The sequence below is a fragment of the Oryzias latipes genome, chromosome 15 (genome assembly GCF_053564925.1).
Source record: "Oryzias latipes strain Hd-rR chromosome 15, Olatipes_Hd-rR_3.1".
NCBI classification, from domain to species: Eukaryota; Metazoa; Chordata; class Actinopteri; order Beloniformes; family Adrianichthyidae; genus Oryzias; species Oryzias latipes.
Window position 1 is genome coordinate 17761605 of NC_136251.1, and position 25724 is coordinate 17787328.

The 25724-nt window shown below is 35.1% G+C and overlaps 1 protein-coding gene across 7 annotated transcripts in view; it reads left to right on the forward strand.

Moving 5' to 3' along the window:
- Window positions 1-25724, forward strand: part of kcnh1a (potassium voltage-gated channel, subfamily H (eag-related), member 1a) — a 54333-nt gene that overhangs the window by 407 nt on the left and 28202 nt on the right. Inside the window, exons 2-9 of one of the 7 annotated variants that reach the window (XM_078932508.1) lie at window positions 3661-3687; window positions 5167-5290; window positions 13494-13600; window positions 13942-14070; window positions 16904-17040; window positions 17202-17594; window positions 21767-21793; window positions 24098-24255. In XM_078932508.1, coding sequence (XP_078788634.1) covers window positions 3661-3687; window positions 5167-5290; window positions 13494-13600; window positions 13942-14070; window positions 16904-17040; window positions 17202-17594; window positions 21767-21793; window positions 24098-24255 — 1102 coding nt within the window. The remainder of the gene's footprint in view (window positions 1-3660; window positions 3688-5166; window positions 5291-13493; window positions 13601-13941; window positions 14071-16903; window positions 17041-17201; window positions 17595-21766; window positions 21794-24097; window positions 24256-25724) is intronic. The other 6 variants (XM_078932509.1, XM_020709425.3, XM_078932510.1 and 3 more) reach the window with 6 other exon arrangements.

A 25724-nucleotide genomic window follows, 5' to 3' on the forward strand; every position in this document is an offset into this window, starting at 1 on the left:
CTAAACTCAACAATAAAAAAACATGAAATGTAACTTAAACAAAAAAACTTGAAGTTTAAATACTAAAACTGTTTAAAGCAAATTTTCACATACTTGCTATGTAGGTTTCCCCAGTCATTTTAAATGGTGTAGGTCAGGTCTAATCAATTATAATGATTGGCTTAAAAAAACCTAATTTAGATTGCAGATTCTGATTATGGAGAAGACTGCAGGTCAAAATAGCCATTACATTGATTACATAAAACCACTGGAGTCTTCTGTGAAATTAACCTATTGACTATGAATAAGACACTATTTTCTGGGGGGGAAATCTATCTTAACCAATGTTTTTCACGAAAAAGAAAATATCAAAAACAAATTGTGTAATAGAAGAAAAAGCTGCTTTAGTAGATCACTGTGATCTGAAGCTATTTATTCCACCATTCACTTCAAGATTCAGAAAAAAATGACAAGTTTTTGTGACATTGTTCTCTGAAAAGCCTCTAATTGTGCCATAACTAGGCAATTTGTTTGATTTTTCTTCTTCTTTCTTTCAAGTTTTATGTTTGAATTAAAGCACAGAGCGTTCTAATGTAGCCTAGAATGCTCAGTTATAATTAAGGCAATAAATGCAGAGACCTTTGCTCTGAAAAAACAAAGAAAAACAACAGCTAACTCAGTTTTCTATTAGTCTCAGCTTTCACAATCTTTTTTTCCAAAAAATCTTAAAAAATATTTCGTTTAGGAGTATGAGAACAGCTACAGCAGTACCGGTAATTCTCCATTCTTATTCAATTCCTTAAAATATAACCAAGAAAAAAACTGATTGACTTATCTAATTGAGCAATCCAACAAGTGAAAAATATACCAGCTTTTTAACTTTTTGGGCATTGTCTGTATTATGACACCCAAAAAAGAGAAGTGACAAGATAGACCAGACAAATATTAAACTCGACAGCTGCCTGAAGCTGTAATATTGGAGTATTTTCTATTTCTATCTTGAGCCAAACTTTGAGCCACAGATATTGGATACAAACAAAGAAAGGGTCTTGATCTATGATGACAACATGATGGTGTAAATAACTTATGGCTATCTCTCAGTTTACACAACTGCATGTAAAGAAAAGTGTAAAAAAAAGAAAGCTATGTATAGAGATGTTAGTGTGTTTTATTAAAAAAAATGTTTTTCTTTGTAATGACTGAAGGGGCTTTATAGATTAGGTGTTCCTTCCTAAATAAAACAAAAAGAGCTTTAAAGAGCTATATTTAAGAAGTGTTTTCTGGAGCACTTTATTAACCCTCTAAATGACTTAAAACAAATATATAATAGTTAGTTAAAAGTGACCGAAGTTTGACTAAAGGAAAAAGTGAATGTGCTGCTTGTGTAAAATCATACTTGCTGTATTTGTCATGTTCATTTTTATTCTTTTCTCTGTTGTTCTTTGTGTTTTTAGGCCTATTTTAAAGAGTGCAGCTGTTAATCTTTTACAAAGCAGTCTCTCATATGTTGCCATGTTTCAGTTCACCTGTCTGTTTTGTCCTTTTTTTAAACATTTTCCAGCTTAAATTTCATTCTCTTTCACTTGAAAGTCACCTTTCATGCTCATTAGTAATTTGTCATTTATGAAAATATACAAATATAGTTACACATAAGGGTAATAACCTCTAATAGGATTTTGTAGAGAACATAGAGTCAATATTGAACCAAAATGAACTGGATCTGAGGAGAAACGTTAGAAAATCATTGATAGGTTGCCAATCTTCAAAAGGTATTCACTCATTCATTCCCATCTCTACTTACATGTTTTTACAGGTTTGACCATTGCATGCTGCTTTTTTACATTTTTTGCAGGTTAAGTCCAAACAGACATAGAAAATTTAATGGATTTCAGTGCCACCGAAATGAGTCTTAATCCCTTCATGCCTCAATTTATTTTCAGTTATGTAAAAAAAATATTCTTCATTGTTTTTTCCTTTAAAGGTGATCCTATGTTAAGAATGGTGTGAAGTGGTTAAGACCAGAGAATCTAAGACTTTTTGGGGATATTTGATAATTATAACCAGCACAGACAGGTTTCTTCTGTAATGCTTTCACATTTTCTTTCTCCAGACAAGCATAATCTGATCAGTGTTTAGACAAACTTATTGTATTGTCAGATTTACTTTGGTCGTGAGGGCATGTTAAGCAGGATTTTACTCAAACTTTTAAAATCTCTCTAAAGACTTGACCAAAAATCTCAAAAAATGACATGTGAGCTTGTTTGTATCAGAGAAATTCAAAACAAGAGTTTAAGATTGTTTGTGCTTTTATAACAGAGTTCTTCTTGAAAGGAATGGCCATTGTCCCAATTTTATTCTCTCATATGGTTCTCATTTGGCATTTACTTGGGTTTGTTTACTTGGATAGTTTACCTTGCTGACAAGTGAAAGCTAACCTGAACTCAGGTGTAGAGTGAACAATCAAAGCCTGGTCCACTTGGGAAACAAATGGTTCTTGGAAAAGAACTCTGCTACAGTACACTTCAGTGTGAACTCAATGGCTTCCAGTGGTGCAGTAAAGAGGTGCTGGCACATACCAATAATGGTCATAATAAGACTAGTGACACTGGCTCTCTTCTCATTCCAGTCCTGGTGGTACAGTAGCACAGTGTTGTGCCCCCCATGTGAGCAGTCGTTATAATTGACACCAGAATCCATTTCCTAAAAAGTTTGATAGTCCATCTGTACGTGTTGCTCAAAAAAGCAAACCCTGCTCCACTTCACAGTTAAAGTCTGAGTCTACCTGCTAACGTACTCTGGTGTGGTTCGGTTTAATGTGAATGTAGATGAACTATCTGCAGACTAAAGAGCAGGGAGGAACCAAAGGGAGCAAATTTAAGTGGTATCCGTCAATGAGTTGGGTAATAAAAGCAGGCCAAAGTGCAACATTGAAAGAGTAAGTCTCAAAAAAATTGGAAAACATGTGGTAAGTAAACATGTTGTAGTGAGGAGGTGCAGGTGCTGATCAATACACGACGATGTTTTATTTTCTCCCCTTCCTACTAAGTTAGAGCCATTGACTGGATAAGAGAACTGGGCAGAGCGACTCGGACCAATCGCTGCTTACTGACTATTTCTGGGTCCAACATGGCGATGTTCTTATTGTGAAAAAATGGCAACTGAATTTACTTCATTATGTTGGAACCAAAAGCAAAAGTTTTCCTATGGGTGATGTCACACTCACTTGGTTCAGTTCTCATTTGCAGTATGTGATCACATGATTAGAGCTCTTTTTTTTTTGCGAGCTTTGGTCCTTGGGTTGCATGGTGGTGTGATGGTTAGCACTTTCCAGCAACAAGGTCTTGGTTCAAATCCCGGCTTGTTCTTTTTTGTGAAGTTTGCATGTTTTCCCTTTGCATGCGTTGGATTTTTGACCAAGTAAAAATTAGGAATTAATTTTATCTTTCTAATTTTCAACAAAATGGCATATTTAGTGTTTTCTTAGCATTGTGCCACTCTACAATAAACTATACTTTGTACTAAAAAAGTCCTGTGGACCTGAACTCGTTCAGATAAGGTAAGATGGCCAATAACTCCAGAAGGGATGGCCATCTTACACAATAGGTCATCTTCTTTGTCTGATATTCATTTCATGTTTCTCCCTGTAATCTGTTAACTTTCTTTTCTGTTATAAATTTTCAGTTTGGACTCTGTCCCATAGACACACAGGTATTCAATGATGCTATAAGTTTTTCAGTATTTGCCTCCTTGTAGTGTTCTTCTAAATGTTCTATACCAAATGCTGTTAATTTACAAAGTAATTTAAAATTATTTGTGATGACAAATTGAGCCAAAAGAAATAAACAAATCAGAGGTAATAAGTTGGCCTGAGCTTTGGACTTTATCCCATATTTTTCATACATGACCATTGTAAAATAACACATTGGCATGGAACTACTTGTGCATCATGTTCTCTTTTTCCACTCATGCTTTATGTTGCTGTTTTGTTGTGAATCAATAAATAAATGTATCTTACATTGTGTTCCTGTGTTTTTTGTGGTTGGTTGTTTGCAGTTCCTTCTCATGCTTATTGACTGTTGTCAGTCATTGTTGTCTTGTTAAACGGTTAAGCTGTTTTAGTTTAATAGGACTTTTTGCTGTTTAAAAAAAATACTACATCAAATAATTTCCTTTTGGTCAACTAGTAAATTTTATTTAGATTTACACATTTTTGTCAATGATGACTCATCTTATTTACATAAAAAAATAATGTAAATATTTTTATATTTTTGGACTTAAAACAGATTTTAATCTTTAAAATACAAAAAAAATGTCACTCCCATTTTATGCATTTTGACATACTGAATTAATTATAATCATTATATGACTACAGACCTGGTTAAAAACAAAAGGATGCAAGCAAAGGAAGCCATTAAAATGTTAATGTGACTGACTATTTGGGTTTATTAACATTTGACCACAAATAGCGTTGGCTGGGAGGCCCCACTAACATTTGAATATGCAAAATATGCCATATGAGGATTAATGAGTTCTATTTCCCATGAAATCCTGATATTAAGGCTTGAACGTTGTATTTGCCAATAGGAATGGTGCACAAGCTGTTCTTTACTGCCGGTGAATACAAATAAAGAGAAGGAGGCAGACATTTTGGATGTTCTCTTTGGAATCACAGAGACTGGGTAACATTTGTGTACACTCAGTCTGTGTGGAGGGTGAAATGAGCTGGAGAGCATCATTGACTCTAATGAAAATCACTTAAGTCTGCGCTGGCTCTTAAAGGGAGCATTTTTCAATCTTTTTGATGATTGGTTAAACATGGCTTGATAAACAAATTAATTCATTAAATTAGATGCTTGCTTTGGATAACATTGGCAATAAAACTTGTGTATCCTGATCCTGAGCAAAAGAATGAAACCAATGGGATGTTAAATTACCCCAAATATTCCTATTTAAATTGGATATTAAAAGTTGCAGCATAAAAATGTAAGAGGGATTATTATTAATCACTGAATGCATCTTTTTTGGGGGTAAAAATGTTCACACTAATTTCTGTTCTTGCTCAAAATGACTCAAATAGTTAATTAGTAGGTCTCAAATATTCATCATAAGAATTTGTAATTATTTTTCAGAAATACCGAAAATTAAGCTAGACATTTGCATCCTCCCTCTTTCTTCTCTCCAAAACAGACACCAACTTTGTCCTGGGAAATGCTCAGATTGTGGATTGGCCCATTGTGTACAGCAATGACGGTTTCTGTAAGCTGTCGGGGTACCACCGAGCAGAAGTGATGCAGAAAAGCAGCACATGCAGGTAAGCAAGGGGAAGAGTGTGCTCCGTAATTTCATTTGAATGCTCTCATTTGTCGACTTACCAGTGTGGACATATCAAGTGCTGTCTAATTCAACCAGCTCCGCTGCTGCTGGGGTTTGGCTTCTGTCATTTGATGCCAGCCTCTTCTGCAGGGCAGGGTCCTGGATGCTGAAGTTGCACATATACTTAGAAGATTGTAATTCATCTTTTGTCAAATGTCTCTTTTTTTTTTAAATATAATATGTACATCAAACATTTAGCCATTATTTTGTCATGATGGTGCAACACGTATAGCCTCTCCCTTTTTGTGACCTAGATGATTTGTTGGATGTTTTACTAAGAAAAGTGTCTGTTATTTGGTAAAAAGGAGATTCAATGGATGTATTTATATATTATTCCAATTATTACACCAATTTACTCTTTTGGTATCAGTGTATCATTAGCTGTTGAGAGAAATGCCCTCTAAAGCATTTATCCACTGTTGCTTCCTGTCATTTGTTCACCTTACACTCCTAAATGACAAGATTCAGACAAATGGCTGACCTCCTGACCTTTCAACAATAGGAAAAGTATGAAATATGTCACTGAACACCATTTGATAATAACAGATTTTCTGCCTGGTTGCTCCCATTTTGAAGTTCTCGCTGCTTGTTTTTGACACAATAATCTGATCAAAATTTGTTCTTGTCTATCATGCAACTGTTGTGTGACGAGTCAAACATTTGACTGTTTAGGGTAAGAATGTAAGAGAGGAGCTGAACAGCAGGACCCTCCCTGTGTCTGACAGATCACTTGCTTTCTTCATTTTCCTCATCACTCACTTACATTAATGACAAGTCTTCCCTGTCTGTTTTTAAACAAGTCTCTCTGTTCTTCCTGAACACTGAACTTATCATTTTTTACTGTTAGTGCTTTGCTGTCACTGTATTGTTTTTGCTTTAATGTTGTAGCAGCATGAATTTTGCTGCAGAGGGAGGGCCCTTTTAAAGCATCTCAGGGGTTCTGCACTTGAGCTTCTGTAATATGTTGCATAGAAAGGCCATTGGCCTTGTTCTCACAGTCCTGAGTCTTGGATTTTTTTTTGAATATGTATAACTAGTCAAGGGCTGAGAAGGTGGCACCAACAGATAAGGGCACTGCACCATCTTTCTGCTGCTCAGCAGAAACTAAACCCCAGAGAAAGACACAGGTTCGTGATTTTGGCTAAAGGCGGCAAAATCCTAATGAAAAGACCACTGAGAATGCGTTTAAAAGAGGGGCTTGGAGTGGGTCTTTAAACAGTCATTATTACATGGTTCACAGCAAATGGATTTCTCCTCTTCCAAATTTATTATTTGTAACATAAATAATTACTTTTCTTCCAACATCTATGATCCATAAATGCATATCTCGATCCCCATCGTGCTTAAACCTGTTTGTGATCACAAACATGATTTGTTTTAAGTTGATTTGTTTTTGGAAATGGTTTAAGTCATTGATTTTTTTTTTTTGTCCTGATACTTCACAATTACTGCAAATCTTGGTCAATTCTGAACAGAAAGGGCCAGCAGTATTCAACAAAATAAATAATAAACAGTTAAAAAAGGAAGAACCCTTTATATAGAAGTTTAGCAGACAATTGAAACGACATTGTGACCCACCTCAAAGATGGACGCTGCACTGCTGGGGTCTTTAGGGAGCACCCTCCCAACATTAGGGATTTAGTTTATTTAGGGCGCTATGACACCAAATAGACAAACAGTAACTTCCAGCGCCCCAGAACGACTCCCCTTTTTTGTCTTCACCTGCACCCACAGCTGCTAATCAGCCAACAACTGCTTTGACATTAGTTTTCCTTACCTTCTGAAAGTTAAGGTCTTCTAGCACTTTCTTTTATCTCCTGATTCATCTCTACTTTTAATGTAAATCACAAAACTGATTCATAGCTTTGTTTGTCTTAACAGAATGATTTGATCATTCGTTTTTATTTAATTTATCTAAAAATAATCACATTACATACAACATTGTTATTATAGATGATGGTTTTTTTATTTCATTTATTCATACATTCAGATGTGTTTTTTTTCAATGAAAAAAGTTGTGGTAAAAATACTCCTTGTTTTGTACTTGTATTTCATTTTTCACCCCTGAAGGCTGTGAAATTGAAAAACGGTTGCATTCCCATTGATGTCAATTTATAATATCCTTAACTAAATACAGTAAAATGGTTTCTTTTTGCAAAGACCAGATAACTAAGACACATACCTGTGATTTTTATCTGGCTGTATCTGTTAAAACAGTCCATTTGAGGGCGTTGACTTGCCCTGCAAGAACTAAACCCTACTCAGCCGTCCTTAGATTCAAACTTTAGTGACCAACTTTTTTTTTAACTTGTTTCTTGTGCTTTTTATTGAAAACATAGCTACCAATAGAAAACCAGTGGAACAGTTGGTGCCAGAAAACTGTGGGCGATTTCATCTGTTGTGGGAGACGCTGTTTGCATCAGCCAGCAATGAGACTCTTACTGATTTAGACCTGTGGCTCCTTGAACATAAGCTGCACCACGTTTGCCAACACAAACACTGGAGTGAGCTGTTTTTTAGGGCTAATTTGAGATTTTCAGATTGAATAAGGTGTTTTATTGTAAAGACTTGCATGAAATACATACGGCACTTGATATTAAACTAGGCGATTAATAAATGTTTTAGGAGTCAGGTCTGCAACCATGAGCTGAGGTCCAATAAAAAAAAGATGAGTTACTACAGTACAGACAAGGATAAACCACACTCATTACCAGTGACTTAATCATTACTGGCGCATCATTCTTCGTAGTTATGAACCAACTCCTCACAAATGTGAGAGCATTGTTTGAGTGACTCAGGTTTTCAAATGAATGAGCAATTTCAAATGTTATGCAGGCAAGCTGCCAAGTTAGGCCCATGTTGAGGAGGAAAGACAAGTTAAGTGTAAATAGATAAATGCAGAAAAATATAGTGTGGGAATGCTCCTGGAAAGCTTAAACAGTGAATTAAATATATTCAAGGGAGAAAAAAATAAATTGAACCTTTAAGAAAACAGGTGAACATAAACACAAATCGAATAAAAAAACTCAAGCTTTTAGGACTAAGAGATTCAAAGGAATTTATCTTTTTGTTCTGGTATTGATGGAACTACAAGAAGAAGAAAGGAAAATTAATGCAAGTGAAACATTAAAAATGCAATAAAAATTTTCTATTCAGGTCTAATTTCAGGATGCGCTGATTAGTGCATTCAGCATGGACATGTTCTAGCTGAAACTCTAGCTTAATTGAGATGCTTGTCCTTTTGCAAAAGAAGGTTTTCTATTCTTTAAATTTAGGTTCACTGTTTTGTTTCACTCAAGTGTCCACTTCATTTATATCTATTTAGAAACTTCTTTAGACGTAGTTGTGAGACACCTAATGCAGGGTTTTCACAAAGCATTCTGGGTCAAAAATTTGCTTCTCCTGTCAAAATTCTAAGTGAACATTTAAGACAGAAGATCCTAAAAAGTTAAAACCGATTATTTCTTAGTTTAGCTCCATAAAAGATACAAGATAGGTTTTGGTGCGGCCGTGGTGCAGTGGTAGAGCGGTCACCCTCTGATCGGAATACACATGCACACACATGTCGGGGCAAGACACTGAACCCCACCTTGCCTCTGGTGGAAGTTTAGTGCCAGTGTTTGGAGTGGAGCAGTGGAGCTACCGACAGTGTATGAATGTGTGTGTGAACGGGTGAATGGGTTTGTGACTGTAAATCGCCTTGGGCCTTCGAGAAAGGTAGAAAAGCGCTACACAAGTAAACGCCATTTACCATTTGGTTCCATCAATACGGAAATAATTAAAGTTATTATGAATCATATAAAAATGTAAAAAATATTATAAATGAATAAAAATGAGACATAATAAATAAAAACTAGACATATTTCTGACAGTTGGTTTATCTAAGATATTAAAGAAATGTATACTCTGTATACTTGGATTCATTACTATTTTAATTCATTATTTAGCTTACTAACAACATTCTGTGTCATCCTCTCACCCATTTTTGCTTATTACCAATGATGGTGATACTTTACCCATTGTTCGGCATTAACCACCGGTTTTGGAAATTATACACAATCCTGAGACATTTATTAACCATATCTCCTCACTAAAATAAAGGGCTTTGTGTTTTTATCACAACGGAGTTACAGGGATATCTCATTAAATACACTACTTTTTAGGTTTAAGTAGGAGACTAAGGAAAAGAGTTTTAAGAAATTCTGAGTCCAACCACAGAGAGAATATGAAATATGTGATTTCAAGAACAGCTCAAGCAGTTTCAGATGCATCTCACCCCTTAGTATCATCATTAAAACTAAATATAAACCAAAGTAATCAGATAAATTAGTCATTTGAACCACGCCATTTATCTGTGGCATTTTGAAAACAATCAAATTTTCTATCATCTAGCTTTCAATAAAAAAACAATGTACTTATTTCATTTCTAATCTGTAATTACTTTAACATTGCATAAGATAGTTCTTGGTCTTTTTATTTAGTACTGCTTTCATGCCACTTCAAAGACAGTGTCACAACTATAAAAAAAATGTTTTTATGCTCTTTTCAGTTCTTATCTGAAGCCTCCTTTGTAAGCTTGGTAAAGAAACCACAGAGCACTCACTTTTCCTGGATGTTTTAATGATGATGCAGATGTAAAATGTGCACTCATGCCCCCCAGAGTCAAGTATCTATAGGTCTTTCCCTGCAGAGACCTGGAGATCAAAGATATTATTTCCATCTTCAGCACGACTGTCGGAATTTGTGTCCAGTTTGGTGTTATTTTGCCCGAGTGTGGTTTCTTGCCGTTTGTTACAAGATGGTTGCAAAGTTGTTTCAGTTAATGTACTGTAACATTTGTATTTGAAGAAATCTATCCTTCTACTTCCTTGGAGAAGACAAAAGAAGCAATGGCTGACATTCATTAGAGATGTTACATCATGCAGTGGTTGGAAATGTGTCTGCCGCGTCAGATTGTCTCATTAAATATAGCCCTCCTTTTGTATTTCATAACAAACTCTAGAGTTATATTTAGACCGTGCTAGAGCGGCTGCTGCTCAGGGTGGCACTAACACATAAAGTGAGATGAATGCCTCTGCGGCATGGTTAAAGGTGTTCATGCTCGCTTGACCATGCCTCCGGTTTAATTTGTTTTTGAGGGGCACATTACATTTGGGCAATTAGAGGCTTGGATTCATTTGTCTGTTATGGGCTTTGCAGGAACATTTGTATAATTTTTAATCTGTAAATGTTCTATATTTAGTGCTACTAGGTCTGCACAGTTTAGGTGTAAATCACTGTAAATCTATTTAATGACCTCGTTTCAGCAGCAACTGTTCATTCCTCCAGATTCCTTCACTGTTCATTCCCTTTCTAAGAAATACCCAAAGGGAATTTCCTCAGAAGTGGTGCTTGGATGTAGCATGAAATGATTAGAGAAATCAATGCACTCACAGGTTTTTGCCGTCATTTTAAATGATGAATATCAGGAATATTGATAGAAAACAACAGAAACTCATAATCATACAAATTAGTTTTTAAAGTTTAATGCACGTGGAGCTTCAGTGCTCACAGTTTTTTAGTTCTTGGCAATCATTTAAATGACTTGTAAATCTCATTGATGTTATTGTATTTACAGTGGATATGAATATGATAATTGGACATACAAAAAAAGACTTAATGTCAACCATTATTTTCCAATCAGTCTATACAACGACAGGCTTGAAGTGCAAGCCCCGGCTCCAACACTTCAACTTCTGGATTAAAACTGCTTTCAAAAACAAAAGTAACCGGAGCCATGTCATTAATTCTAACTGCTTGGTGAGTTATAAACTAAAGGAGCGACTATTTTATTTAATGTAAAGGAGTCAATCTTTACAGCTTAAAACACTTAAAAAAACATAAAAATAAGGATGTTTTTGTTGGAATTAATGATTTACTGCTGGACTTGTGTGTGTTTCCATGAGTAGTACACTAGAGTATTGTCCCTTTACTCTGTCAGCACTTGTCAGTGACAATATGGCAGACATCTCTCTATACATAAAACTCGAAACATCTAGTCCAAATACAGAAAACATTGAGATGAGATTTTGGATTCAGTGACTTTCCCATCCGTCCAAAATCTGGGACTGAACTCTTCCCTTTAACATAAGAGCAGCGTAGGATTTATCTGACTGTACCTTTAGAATTTGGTATTGCGAGAGGATGATCATGGCTTGCCAGCAGTCTTTAACCTGAGTCCTATTGAACAATTGTGGGATCAGCTTGGCTTTGCTGCTCATGGCAGAGTGACCAACACTGCAGCATTGGTTATTGAGCAGCAAATGCTGATTGAAGGTCGTGGGGCCGGAGTGTTACCAGGCTGGTGTTCTTGAAAAGGAGGTGGCAAGCCATGCACAATTCTTACACACACTGATTCCTAATTTAATAAATTCTTAAATTACTAGTATTCCTCTTTTTCAAATTATTTTTTCTTGTTTTGGCAGAGAAGTTTTTCATATTTACAGGCCACACACAGACTCAGCTCCTCTGCTCATACCTCAGATTCCTTAGAAATGGGAATACCTTGAAAGGGTCATAGTCAGGCATTTTTCATTTATTGTCAATAAGTATTGTTACAACAAAGACAAAATCGACCAAGCAAAAATTTCTTCAATTTCTTTTGCTGTTTGACAGCAGTAAAGTTCTAAAAAAATTACAAACAATTTTTTTCCCCATTTAAGTGCTTTAACTTTGGACAACTATAAGAATTTTTTATATTTACCTTGTAATTTCATTTTATATTTTATTTTATTAATGTACACAAAAAGGGGTGCAGTTTTTTTAAATAATAGATGATCAACAAATCTTTCGTAAAAATGTATACTTTAAATTTCAAAAGCGTATTGGGCTTTTTGCTAATGTAAACATTTGACTTTGAATATAATGAGTTGTTTGCAGTTTACAAGGTTCTTTTTGAGCACATCAAAATACATGTTTCCCCCCTTTGTATATAGTTGAAAAGGATATGAAAGAGAAACATAGAGGAAAAGCCACAACTCTTGTCAGTCCCTCTGGTATCTTAAAAAATAATAGGGGATGACTATTTCCCTGTACATCAAAATGATAGTAAATCCATATTGACTTGTGAATGCTGGTGTCTTTTTCACTGTAGATGTGAAAAAAACATGTTACTGTGATATATTGTTTTTGCCATGTTCAATATGAGTATTGACAAACTGAGACAAAAAATCAATATTTTGTAAAAACGAAAAAAAAAAAGGTGCTCCAATCCTTTTTCTAGCCTCAGGCATTGCTTTTTTATGGCAAATGGCAATAGGTTAACACGGAAAGGCAGAATACATGACTGAATGTGAGTGAAGTGAGCAGGGAAAAGTTAACTGTAATAAAAAAATAATGACAGCAGTCTTTGTAGAAAATTAAATGATCAGTTCTTACAGCATGTTCCAGTTGTATTTATGCCAAAGTTATTGCCTGTTAGTGCTATACCATTTGCAAGATTTGCCTAGATATTTATAAAACAATTCTCTTATTTTTTGTCTGTGACATTATCTGAATCGTAGCTTAATTAATCAGTTGTTATTCAAAACAAATTTAGCAAAAAATATATTCAAAAAAAGGCTATAATTAAATTAAAGTTCACCTATGTTTAATTGGCAGAATTGTATCCCCAAGAGGAAAAAAAGTGTGAAAATGTACCCCACTGGTAAACGGCAGTCTCAACCACATTTAGAAAAACAATTTGGCCTCTTTCCATGCCTTTTAAGTCTTTGGATGATCCTCGAGTAGATTTCAGCACATAATTATTTGTCTAAGAGCAGACGGGATACTACTAGGTTACTAAAATTTAGCGTTACCTGAATTGGTTGTGAGAAGGTGAATAAAAAGATTGAAGCAGTACCCTGTTTGAAACATAAGATGAAGTTATCGTGTGTTAAAAGACGATAGTAGTGATTCCATTTCAGAGCTGACTTTGCAACTGCTAAAATATGAACAGCTTTTGATACACGCACACAAAAGAAAAAATACAAAGATTAATGCCTAGTCTGCACTCGTCTGAGTATTCTTCGGGTCTGTAGTCAAAAGGAGGAACATTATTCCCTAAAGCAGTGTCATCCATGGAGTAATGTCATTTCTTATTCTCTCTCTTCTTTCTCCTCCAGCTTCATGTACGGGGAACTCACAGACAAGGACACGACGGAAAAAGTGCGACTAACATTTGAAAATTACGAGATGAATTCATTTGAAATACTGATGTACAAGAAGAACAGTAAGTAATGATGCCTGATGATGTGGGGAAGGGAAAAAATATGAACTTCCCACTTCTTGTAATGCAAATGTATTCGGAGCCTCTGTGACACACAGCAGAGTTCAAAGGCAGCCCAGAACATTTCTACTTCTGTAGAGAAGTGCTAAATACCAGACCAGAGATTACCTTCCACCACAAAATCTTCTGTTTGTTTTGACTTACAGGTGTATCCATTGTTGTGCCAAAGACAAAAAAATTACAGAGTCAAATTTAGACTCAAACGTTCAGCTAAATATTTCAGTTTTCCTAAAAGTGTGTGCATAATAGAGATGAAAATGTGTTGTTCTCTTCTGTGCTTTCAGGGACACCGGTTTGGTTTTTTGTAAAGATTGCTCCCATTCGAAATGAGCAAGAGAAAGTGGTTCTGTTCCTCTGCACATTCAGTGATATCACAGCCTTTAAGCAGCCCATTGAAGATGATTCCTCCAAAGGTAAAAGACAAAATAAAAGGTGGTGTGTTTGCAACAGTATGTTTATTTAAAATAAAAAGAATGTTAGCCTAATTAATTCACATTCAGACATGAGCATCCAGTTTTTGTATTATCCTCCAACGCAGGCAAAATGTGTCTGTCCTGAGTACTGGATGTCTACTCCAGCAAATACCCAATTTGCAATTTTATGACAGACATATCCTAAAAGTTATGGAAGTAACTGTTTCCCTCAATTACAGTATGCAGAAAACTGCTGCAAATTCTTAGGAGTGCAGTTAACTAGTTAAAGAACACATCAGTTAAAAGGAAAAATCCCTGTTTACATTGAAGAAAAACATATTTGAGGCCCTGCTGGTTTTATAGATTTGTTTAATGACATTGTTTTTCTTGAGGTGTATTTCATCTGTGGCAAAAAAAAAAAAACACACACACAAGAAATTTGATTTCAAGACCCTAAAAATCAGCAAATGTTCTGGCACACAGGTGTCTTCAATACTGGTAATGAAGGACTTAATCTCAGCTCGTTACATGTATAAGACGCACCTGTTGAAGGCCATAGAGCTGTCCAAAGAAATCAGGGACAAGGAATTATAGAACATAAGAAAAAGGTTGTCTAACAAGTGCAACAACTCCTGGTAACACTTTATATTAAGATTCCTTAACAAGCTTTGTTAACACATTAACAAGCATTATAAATGAATTTATAGGGTGTTAGTAAGACATTTATTAGTACAATAAGTCTAATAAGGTTTATTAAATTACTTAGTTAACACATTTACAAGCATTATTATTAGGATGTTTTCAAGATGCTAATGATGCCTTTACTGATATTATAGGTGCCTAACAAATGTGTCAGTGTTAATAAGCTTAATAAGATTTATTAATAACCTTTGTTAACAAATTAAGAAGTATTACTATTGTTTGGGGTTCTAGTAAGATATTTATTAGTATTATAGATGTCTCACACAAGCCTAAGTGTTCATAGGCTTAATAAGTTTTATTAACTAACTTAACAAATTAATAGGCTTTATTAATGTGTCAGATGCTAGTAAGATATTTATTAGCATTATAGATGTCTTGCAAATACCTGAAAGTGTTAATAAGATTTATTAACATCTAAAGTCAGACCATTGTCTTCTAAATCCATATTACTAAACTGCTTATAAGCTTTACAAATGTATTTATTAACTTTGAGAGAACTTTGAGAACGATTTGTGTATGTTTAGTCTGTTTTAATGTCATAAAGTTCTTTTTACAATCTTTATGCTTTGTGGTTGTTTGTGGTAAAATACGTCCACACTTTAGATGAGGTGCTGCAAAACAATTAATAAACTATTAACAAAGTTAATTAATACATTTGTAAAGCTTATAAGCAGTTTAGTAATATGGATTTAGAAGACAATGGTCTGACTTTAGATGTTAATAAATCTTATTAACACTTTCAGGTATTTGCAAGACATCTATAATGCTAATAAATATCTTTCAAGCATCTGACACATTAATAAAGCCTAATAATTTGTTAAGTTAGTTAATAAAACTTATTAAGCTTATGAACAATTAGGCTTGTGTCAGACGTCTATAATGCTAATAAATATCTTACTAGAACCCCAAACAATAATAATACTTCTTAATTTGTTAACAAAGGTTGTTAATAAATCTTATTAAGCTTATCAACTCTGACACATTTGTTTAGCACCTATAATATCAGTAAATGCATCATAAGCATCTTAAAAACATCCTAATAATAATGCTTGTAAATGTGTTAACTAAGTAATTTAATAAACCTTATTAGACTTATTGTACTAATAAATGTCTTACTAACACCCTATAAATTCATTTATAATGCTTGTTAATGTGTTAACAAAGCTTGTTAAGGAATCTTAATATAAAGTGTTACCCAACTCCTTTATTGCTGTGGAGACAATTCCCCTTAAGATGTGGCAAAACTTGGTGATAATAATAATCAGAACTAAGCAAAGTTTTTTTTATTGTTTACCATTTTTTATGTAAATGTTTCTACCGTATGTTGTCTCTCATCGTTTAAATCTCACCATTAAAATCACAGATGAATCACAGTTTTTTTTTCTCACTGTACATCTGATTATGGGCAGTAAACAAACACAATTTTGTGTAATTATAATAATTAGGAATAATGTGTTTTCATGGGCTTTAGAATTGCAGTATTTAAAAAAAGCATGGTTTGAATTGTTTCTACTGCTTTGGGGTTTATTGTGAAGTGTATGTGTTCATTAATGAGGTGCATTTATTTTTAAAATGTTGTTTTCAAATGCACAGTTTATCAGAACAAGTCAGATACATGAAAAACTAAAGATTAATGGTGAGAATTTTTATTATGTTAATCAGATAAGAAAGTTGGATTCTTATGAGCCACAGTAGCTGTAGAAACCAAACATTGATCGGACCTTTAGTGTTTTTGAATAGGGATCATTTGGTTTACAGATCAAAAAGAATAAAGCCTTTCCAATCCCAACTAATCTGTGATCTGGCGTTCTGTGCCTTCTAAATCCTATTTATATGCTGATCATTTTCCGAATAAGATCTGTCTGATGCCGAATCTTTCTGTAAGTGGAAGTTTAAAGCTAGTTGAAGCCACTGAAGTCCTGTTTGCACAGCTAGTCATAAAAATTTAATCAGCTAGTGCTGCAGTATATACACTGTAGATATATATTTATGTACGTGTTTATATATGCATTTTTAGTTTTAAAAAATTAAATAAACTCAAAAGTTGATTCCTGCAAGCAAGAAAAAGAATTTTAAAGCCCGAGGACACGTGGAAAACAGTAACGATCATCTGTTTGTGTGCTATCCTCAGGCTGGGGAAAATTTGCACGACTGACTCGAGCTCTTACAAGCAGCAGAGGAGTTTTACAGCAACTGCAGCCCACAGTTCACAAAGGAGAGAATGTCCTCAAGCACTCCCGCCTGGCTGAGGTCACTTTTGTTCGTGTGGTAAAACAGTCTAATGTTCTTTAGAAACTGTAAGCAGGTGCTTCTTTGAGCTATGCAGACTCGTGCAGCTTCGTTTGTAATTTGCATTATGATTGAAACTGTTTATTGAACTCTTCTCCTGCTGTTGTAATTTATTATTCTGTGTTATATCTATCGTGCAGGTTCTGCAGCTGGGCTCTGACATCCTACCTCAGTACAAACAGGAGACCCCTAAAACCCCCCCTCATATAATACTACACTATTGCCTCTTCAAGACCACATGGGACTGGGTCATCCTCATCCTCACCTTCTACACTGCCATCATGGTGCCCTACAACGTCTCCTTCAAGACAAAGCAGAACAATGTAACGTGGCTAGTGGTGGACAGCATTGTGGACGTTATCTTCTTGGTGGATATAGTTTTAAACTTTCACACCACGTTTGTTGGACCTGCTGGTGAGGTCATCTCAGACCCCAAGCTGATCCGAATGAACTACTTGAAGACCTGGTTTGTCATCGACCTGTTGTCCTGCCTGCCATATGATGTCATCAACGCGTTTGAGAATGTTGATGAGGTGAGTCCATGATTTAGATTAAAATAAAAAATATGAATCATAAGGCTTCTTACTTGATCAATGTAGGAATTGAATTCCGAATTTTAGAAGTTGTAGTCTTTCTGCTAAGATTTTGCTGTTTTGGGTGCTTAAAACTGATTGATCGACAAAATAAAAAAACTGTGCCACTTTATGTGGCCATCGGGTATTTTTACTCCAGCTTCAGAAATTGAAACAATCCTTTTATAGAACAGTGAAAAATGTCACTTTTCTTTCTTTTAGGAGGTTTACAAAACACAAAAACCAAAACCGTTTGTTAGACTTTTTGATCAGTTCAAATGAGCTTTTACTTATACTTGCCTGTATTTAATTAATTTGTTTTCATTGCAGTGCAACAGTGTTAAACCTCAACCAGCACACTTATAAAATTTGATAAAATGTCCAACTGTGTGCAAATACTTTCTTTATGTCAAAATGTGGTTTTCAAACACAAGTTCACAGGTGCTTTGAGAGATGTCACAATTTCAGCCCCCAGTTTTCTCCGAATCCTACTTTACATTTGCACTTTTAAAACCTATGCTCTCACATTTTTATTCCTTTATTATCTCTGCTGAAAGAAATCTGTCAAAACGTCCTCAGACTTAGAGCCAGAAAAGACGAGAACATTGCTGCCATCTTTTAATTCTTTCATTTCAATTCTTTTGGAAGTTCTGGAAAATTACTTTATAACTTAGTCGTATAAATGGTGAGATTTGTTGGAATTTTGGTTATTTTAATTATATTTTCATTTCAACAACAATTTCAAGTTTGAAGAATTTATAATCATTATTTTAAGGTAGTATAAAGACCCTTTTCTTTTCCTAATGTTACAAAAGAACACTTTTTAATAAATTAGAATGCATCCACATGTTTTGTATTCAGACATTTGGTGATGGGTTATAACTGATATACATTTCTGAAAGGAAACACAACAGTTCAGTTAGAATTTGAATACTGTTATATTGCAGAGAACAAAGATAAAAAAACAAGGACATTCAGAAGCAGACATATAGAAGACAACAAGAACTAAAGATAGAAGATGAGAGAAAACTAAAGAGCCTTTCCAAGAATCAGTAAATCTGAGGACAGAGTCAGTTTGAAGGGGTGGCAGAGCAGTTTTTAAGTTTCAAGGCACTCTTGTATGTTATCCTTATAGCAAGTAATCTTGGCTTTGGTAAAAAGGAAGGAAAACTCTTTCATGCAGCACTGATCTTTCTTTCAGAAATGAATCAATGAAGGGCAGCTTTTGTTTCTTCGCAATCATTACAGTTTTCTTTTGTTCTTTTGGCTTGAATGACCTAGTTATGCAACAATTATTGTCTAGTCTTTCTCCTGAATTAAGACTAAATATAAATCCAAAAATTGACTTTTTCCAAATTGACTGAGCGATTAAGCCAGTGTGTGAGCATTCAGCCACGTTTAATAGCCTCTATAGCTCAGAGCCGCATGTCGCTAGTTTAATTTGTGTCAGACTGACTGAACAGTGGAGTACGCTTGTTTGTGGATTTGTGCAGGTTTTTCCACAGAGATGAGTGTTTGCTGGAGAGCCATCACAGGATTTTGAGATAATTGCTACATTTTAATTGTGGAAGTGGTGTTGCACTGTTGAACTGGAGCGGTCCTGGTATACTGTGCCCCTGCTGCTAATTCCCCCTAACCACTAACACTTCATGACAGCTGGCAGAAATCTGAATTGTGGGAAAACATAAACCAACACTCACTGCTTTAACAGTTGTGTAAAGATTATCAGGGTGGTCATTGTAGATATCTTTTGTTTTCTTTTTCCATCCAAAAATACGGCACACATAGTGATTGAAATGAGCCTCCTCACCCTGTCAGTTTTCATATTACCAACACGTCGCTGTGTAGTTTTGTGTCCCTGAGAGTGCCTAATGTGTCATGTCTCATGAAATACGCGTTATTGTGGTCATGTGAAATGCTGCTATGGCATTTAAGGGTGCCGCGTGTCACAGTGAGCGGGATGCTGGCGGCTCATGGGAGCTGTCAGCTCTCTGTGGTTGTGAAAAGGTAATGTGAGAGCGCAGTTGTAAAGCTTTCAGAAGAACCTTGTGTACTAAATTGCTTCTGCAGGTCCAGCGTTTTGGCCGTTTCTAGTTTTTCAGAACCTCAGCATCCTGAATGCTGACAGGTTCAAGTATCCGAGCAAAAATGGACAGGGGTCAGCAAAAGAGAAAGACAGAAATCTTTTGTCATTTTTTTTTTATAGCCTAAGGCTGGCGTTATTCGATCTTCTCTGAATCATCACTAAAGAAAACAGCAAATGGACACAGTTACCCATGGTTGCAGTCTTGTTTTGTTTAAAAACATGTGAAAATCTAAACTCATTTGAAAGAAATGAAATGAACTTGTTAATTTTTTACTGTTGACAGTAGTAAATTCTTCAAATGTTTTTTCTAACCTTTATAATTTTCTGTTTTTTATGTCCTATAATACCATGGTCCAGGGGAATTGTCGATTCTGATTGGCTCCTAGGTGTGCATTAAAAAGTGATAATCCACAGTGATAATGCACGTCTAAAAAAGAAATTCTGGTCACCTAGCTTAAATGTTCTTAATCGCTGTGCTGACTTCTTTAAAACAAACTTTTGCTTCATCATCTGGACAAAAACAAGCAGGAAGAGGTGAACTTTTTCCCTGATCTGATGCTTTATTTGACACATTGTGATGATCAGCATATACTGTATACAGTACAAACCAAAGATTTGGACACACCTCCCCATTCATTTGAATGAGAAGGTGTGTCCAAACTTTTGGTCTTCACTGTATATATCGCTTTCCTGTGATGTTGCAGTCTTGGTCGGTGCCGACTCTGCCGGGCAAGCACCACGTAACAAATAGTCCGCTTTTTGTGAAAAAGGCCATCTAAACCAGACAAATAACAAGAATAAAGTACTTAAAATTGATTGAACTGATTGCTTCCATGGCGTGCGTTAATTTCTGATAATGCACACTTCGAAGGCTTTTACCCCTTACCTCAACACTCCAACTTAAATCTTAAGAACATTTTATGTACGGCAATGCATTTTTAGACGTTCCATGCAATGTCACGCTTTACAAATTTCTTTGTGGGTATTTATAGCATCTTAGTCCTCTTAGTCCCATAAACTGAGTAAAAAGAAACAAGAAATGAAAGTCTATGAATGTTGACAGGGATAAAAGCTTGTGAATAACATTCAGAGTTGTCAATATAAGGATTAAAGTATGCTCATCTTTACTACTAGTTTAATTTTTTTTAATACTTGAACTTTTGAAATTTGTGTGTGTTTAAATTAATCATTTAGAAACATTTTTTAGGTCATCTTAATTATTATTTTTTGCCTACCAAAATATTTTAACTATGGAATATAATGAATCTGTTTTTGCATTTAGATAGATTTATTAAAACCTAACCATTTATTTGATCTTGATCTTGATCTGTCTTGTAGATTTTTTAGCAAATCATTTGTACTTGGAGTATATAAATTCCCCTTTGACTACTGGTACCTTATGAACATAACATTAATAAAGAAATAATAAAACCATTCATGTTTCAGGACGTGTCCATCTTGTAATATATTTCAGTTGAAGCCTAATTTTATCTGCATGTTTAAAGAAATCTGAAAAAAACATGGCATCAAGGTCAGTCATTCAAAATTGTCTAGTTTACCTCTGCTTTGATGCAGAGGCTTCCAATTGTTCCAGATTGCTTTAAGACATTCATTGACAGAAGTAAATGAAAGCGAGTAAATGAGAGGCTAACCCATTAAGGTCGCGTCAAACGCTTTTGCTGTTTTTTCAGAGCTTAATGACTGACATGAGTAACTCTGACAGCCAGCTTCTCCCAAAAGCAAATATGTAAGTGAAGATCAAAAAACAAGCAGTGGCTGTTAGGTTCACTTCAGGCAGTTTTTAAATCTCTTTGTATTCATCCTGCACACATTTGACTGTTTTTATGTTTTTTATTTATACCTTTTCATTAATGTTTATTGACTATAAGTTTTTAAGGGGTGTTTTTCATTTTTTTTAGCAATGATTAAGAGTCTTTTCTCTTACGCGTTCTTCATTTTTTTTCTCTTTGTTTCATTCCTTCATTCTGTTTGCATGGCCCCACCCATTCCTCTTCTGCCTGTGTTCTTGCATGGACGTGATTGGAAGAATTGGAACCACCATGCTGTCACTCAAGTAGGCTTAATTTTGATTGGAATATGTTGCTGCTTTTTGCTTTTATTTTATATGCCTTTAAAAAAATTGTTTTAGGCTGAAGGCTTTACAGAGCTCTGTACAAAACTTTATACATTGTTACACCAGTTTAAGCTAAAAAATTAACCGTTAAAAGGGAAATGTCAAAGTTAATAGATCTCTTTTTGTGGCTTGTTTTCAAGAAAAATGTAGGACACTCTTAATCTCTCAAGGAATTTAGAAAGAATTCCTGCACATGTTAGGAGATTGTAACAAGATATTGCAGCCATGTTAAATAACAAAATAGTCCAAGTCAACTTTATAATCAGGAGTTAATGACATTTTCTTGAATATTTACTAAACCTGCCTCTTTTGCCAGAAAACAGTTGTCTGCAGTAAATTAAAAGTATGTTTGAAGGAGTTAAAAAGTGCTTTAGGATCCTAATTAAACAGCATTTATTCAGATAATGTTAATAGTAATCGCTTTTTTTAAATCAGTTTTTATCTGATCTTGTTCATTAGGACATATGGATGGAATCCTCTGATTCCTTTTATTGGGCAAGAGATGGGGTTACTTCAATAATGTCTTAAAACTTGAATATTTACTTTAAAAGGATCATTTTTAACCTGTCAATTTAGAACAAATATTCAATTAGACTTATTTTAACCGGTCAATTTTAATGATTATCACTTATTTGAGCTCTTTCTTAGCAAAATACCCCAGTTTTGATTAATGTACTGACGAGCAAAGACAAGGCCCCACAATTTTAGGGGTAGGAAGATGACATGTTATCAGTTATTATTTGTTATAAATGAATTGTAAAGCAATGCATCTGTGGAAGAATCCCCTATAGAATCCAAGTATACTGCTGTTTCTTTCTGCCTGGTCGGTCTATGCGGATTCAGGGATCTAATTGTGTAAAAAAACAACTTTGAGATTAGTTAAAGTGAACTTTAAGACATGAAAAAGAGACGTTAAGGTATGTAGGAACCAAAATTATACTAAGTGTATGAGGTTTAATGTCAAAGATGCCTGCAGCAGAAATAAGGCTGTTCTACATACATACTGCATTCTGGTTGTTGTAAAGTATTATATTAGAGGTTGGACTACTTCTGCAGTTTCTCAGCAAAGGCTTTATCTACTTTATCTCTTGGCTATCTCTTCTTTTTCTGCTGGGTATGGGTCTAATGGAGAATCCTCCGTTTTAAATTGAAATGAGAACAAAACACAGCAGTTTTCCACCATTATTTGGTTTATTTAATGATGCAATCTGTAGAATTTCTCTGAAACACGCATCTTTAGCCTAAATTAGTTCATGTTTTTGCCAATCCATTAAGATAATTACATTTATTTAGCAGTACCTTTTACAACATAATTTTTAAAGAAATGTATATAATGTTATATTTAGCATCACAGAATGTCTTAAGACTGAGTTGTTTATTTTAACTCTAGGTCAAAATCAGAGAGGATATCCCACGTGTCTTGCAGAACTCGAAAGTACAGTAACAGTGACAATTAAGTGGATTTAGATCTTTGGGCTGTGAAGGGATTTCAGACAAGCTGGAACTGAGGTGTCTGCCAAGCAGTGAGATCAGATCGAGTGACGGCAAGCGCTGCAGTCGTACTTGCATTGCAGACCACAGCACATCAGCAAAATCAATTCCCCTGATAGTGTAGATGCACACACACACACACACGCACGCACACAATGACACTTTAGCAGCAAAATGAAAAGCAGAACCTGGGGACTGCTGTTGTCTGTCAGAATTTCAGCATTGCTGTTTCAGGCTACAGTAAGACTGAGTTGAAGTTTATTAGCGGTTATGCATCTGTTTATTACGACAAAGTACTTATTTTCTGTGTTTAAGGATGATTTATAAATTCAGATTAATCTGTGTTAAAAATATTTTTTTCCTGAAATGGTTGCAGTTATTGCCTCATAGGAAGATAATTGGCAGGTATTTTAATGTCCGAAAAATCTCTAGAAATAATGTGCAATGCAATAACTGCAACTTTGTTAATTCTCTTTCAGAAACAGGAAGATAAACTGCAAACAACAAAACTTAGAATGATAAAATATCAAAACACAAATGAAGTCTGTGCCACTTGGTAACCTAAAATAGTTTAGTTTTACTTAACTGATAGTTAAAAAAAAGTTAACAAGATGACTAAAACTATAAATATTATATGCTGATTATATATGTGGAATATTTGGTAAAGTCATTGTAGGATCTATTGATACAAAAACCTGTTCCAATAAGAAAAAACATAAAAAAGTGTGTTTGTCGCCTCTTTTCTTTTTTCAGGGGATCAGCAGTTTGTTTAGCTCCCTTAAAGTGGTCCGGCTGCTTCGTCTGGGTCGGGTCGCTCGTAAACTGGACCACTACATTGAGTATGGAGCAGCTGTTCTGGTGCTGCTGGTGTGTGTTTTTGGCTTGGCTGCACACTGGCTGGCCTGCATCTGGTATGATTCCAGTCTTTGCATGCTCCCATGATGACAGGACTTTCTCATTTTCATTCAAGTAACGGATAAAAAGGGAATAAAGACTGATAAATGTGACATTTTAGGTGGGCGTGACTGTTTGCTCGAAAGCCAAATTACATAACAGATCCTGATGCTTTGTTCTGCCATCGCAGCGGTGCATTAATAGCACAGACAGTTAATATAAATGAGGCAAATAACAAAGCTGATGTATGCTAATTAGGAGCCAGTGCTTTTTTATGTCCAAAAGTTGTGTGTGATTTTCATACCGTGAAGACTGAATTTCTTTTGGTTTTACACATTTTTCGTCATCAGTATGTAAATTTATGGAAGATACTTCTAAAGTGTGATCAGATTGCCTGCTTTACAGGGGGAAAAGTGTAATAAAAGCACAGAGCACAACGAGATCCACAAGTACTTGATGCAACAAAATCAGATCCAGCTCATATAAAAAAAGTTGTTTATCCTTTTCGTTTATTCGCAGGCTTAATTTTGTGAATTTAGATTTATTTTTCATTATTGTTTGATCAGCATAAAATAACCACTTTTGACCACGGCAGCAGAATCAAAGACAAGTGAATGAAGAGGTACAAAAGCTCCAAAACCCCAGAACAATACCAGTAAAATATAGTACCAGTAAAAATAGCTCCTGTGTGGTTTTTCTGGTTGCCATGGCGACACACAGAGCTGCATCTTCGACTTCGGAAAAGTTAACCCATCGTCAACTTAGAAAACAGCAGCAACGGCAGCACCTCCTCCCTGTGTGCTGCTGTTGTTTTTACACAAAGAGGTTGGAGAACCAGTGAAGCATAAGCAGCATGATGTTATTGTGCACTATAACCTCTACAGGATCATACAGGACATTGAAGCATTTTGGTCTGTTTGGAGGACAGGAAAGTAACAGCTATGCTGTGTTGGAGAAAATAGCGAGACAATAGAAAATACATTTAGAAAGTACATCAGCAAATTATTTCTTCTAAAATGGCAAAAAGAGCTCTTTGGGTTTTTCTGAAAAGTTTCTGAGAAGAACGAGGCATCTCACTTCTGTCAACTGATGTCACATTGAATTTATAGTCTCCCAGAATCCTCAGCAGTTGCCATGGATTAGCACCAGATTTAGATGAATCTGCCTTTTATCTCATAACTCTAACAATCCTCTGAGAGTCGAAGCCCTTGCAAAACCGCTGTTGGTGTCCGTTACATTATGCTGTTCAAAGAAATGTTTTCCATTTTATGCCTCTAGTTCCATTTTTAATTAAATATTGTGTCTCTCTCTCACTGGAATGACCACTTTGGGGATTTTTTTTTTTAATAAAACTAATTTTATTTTGTGTGTTTTATTTAAAGATGACACACATACCATATTTAGCGAAAATGCAGGATACCTACAAAGAAATACATACATTGATGACATTTCTACAAATCTATATTTTATATGTTTTGTGTTTTTT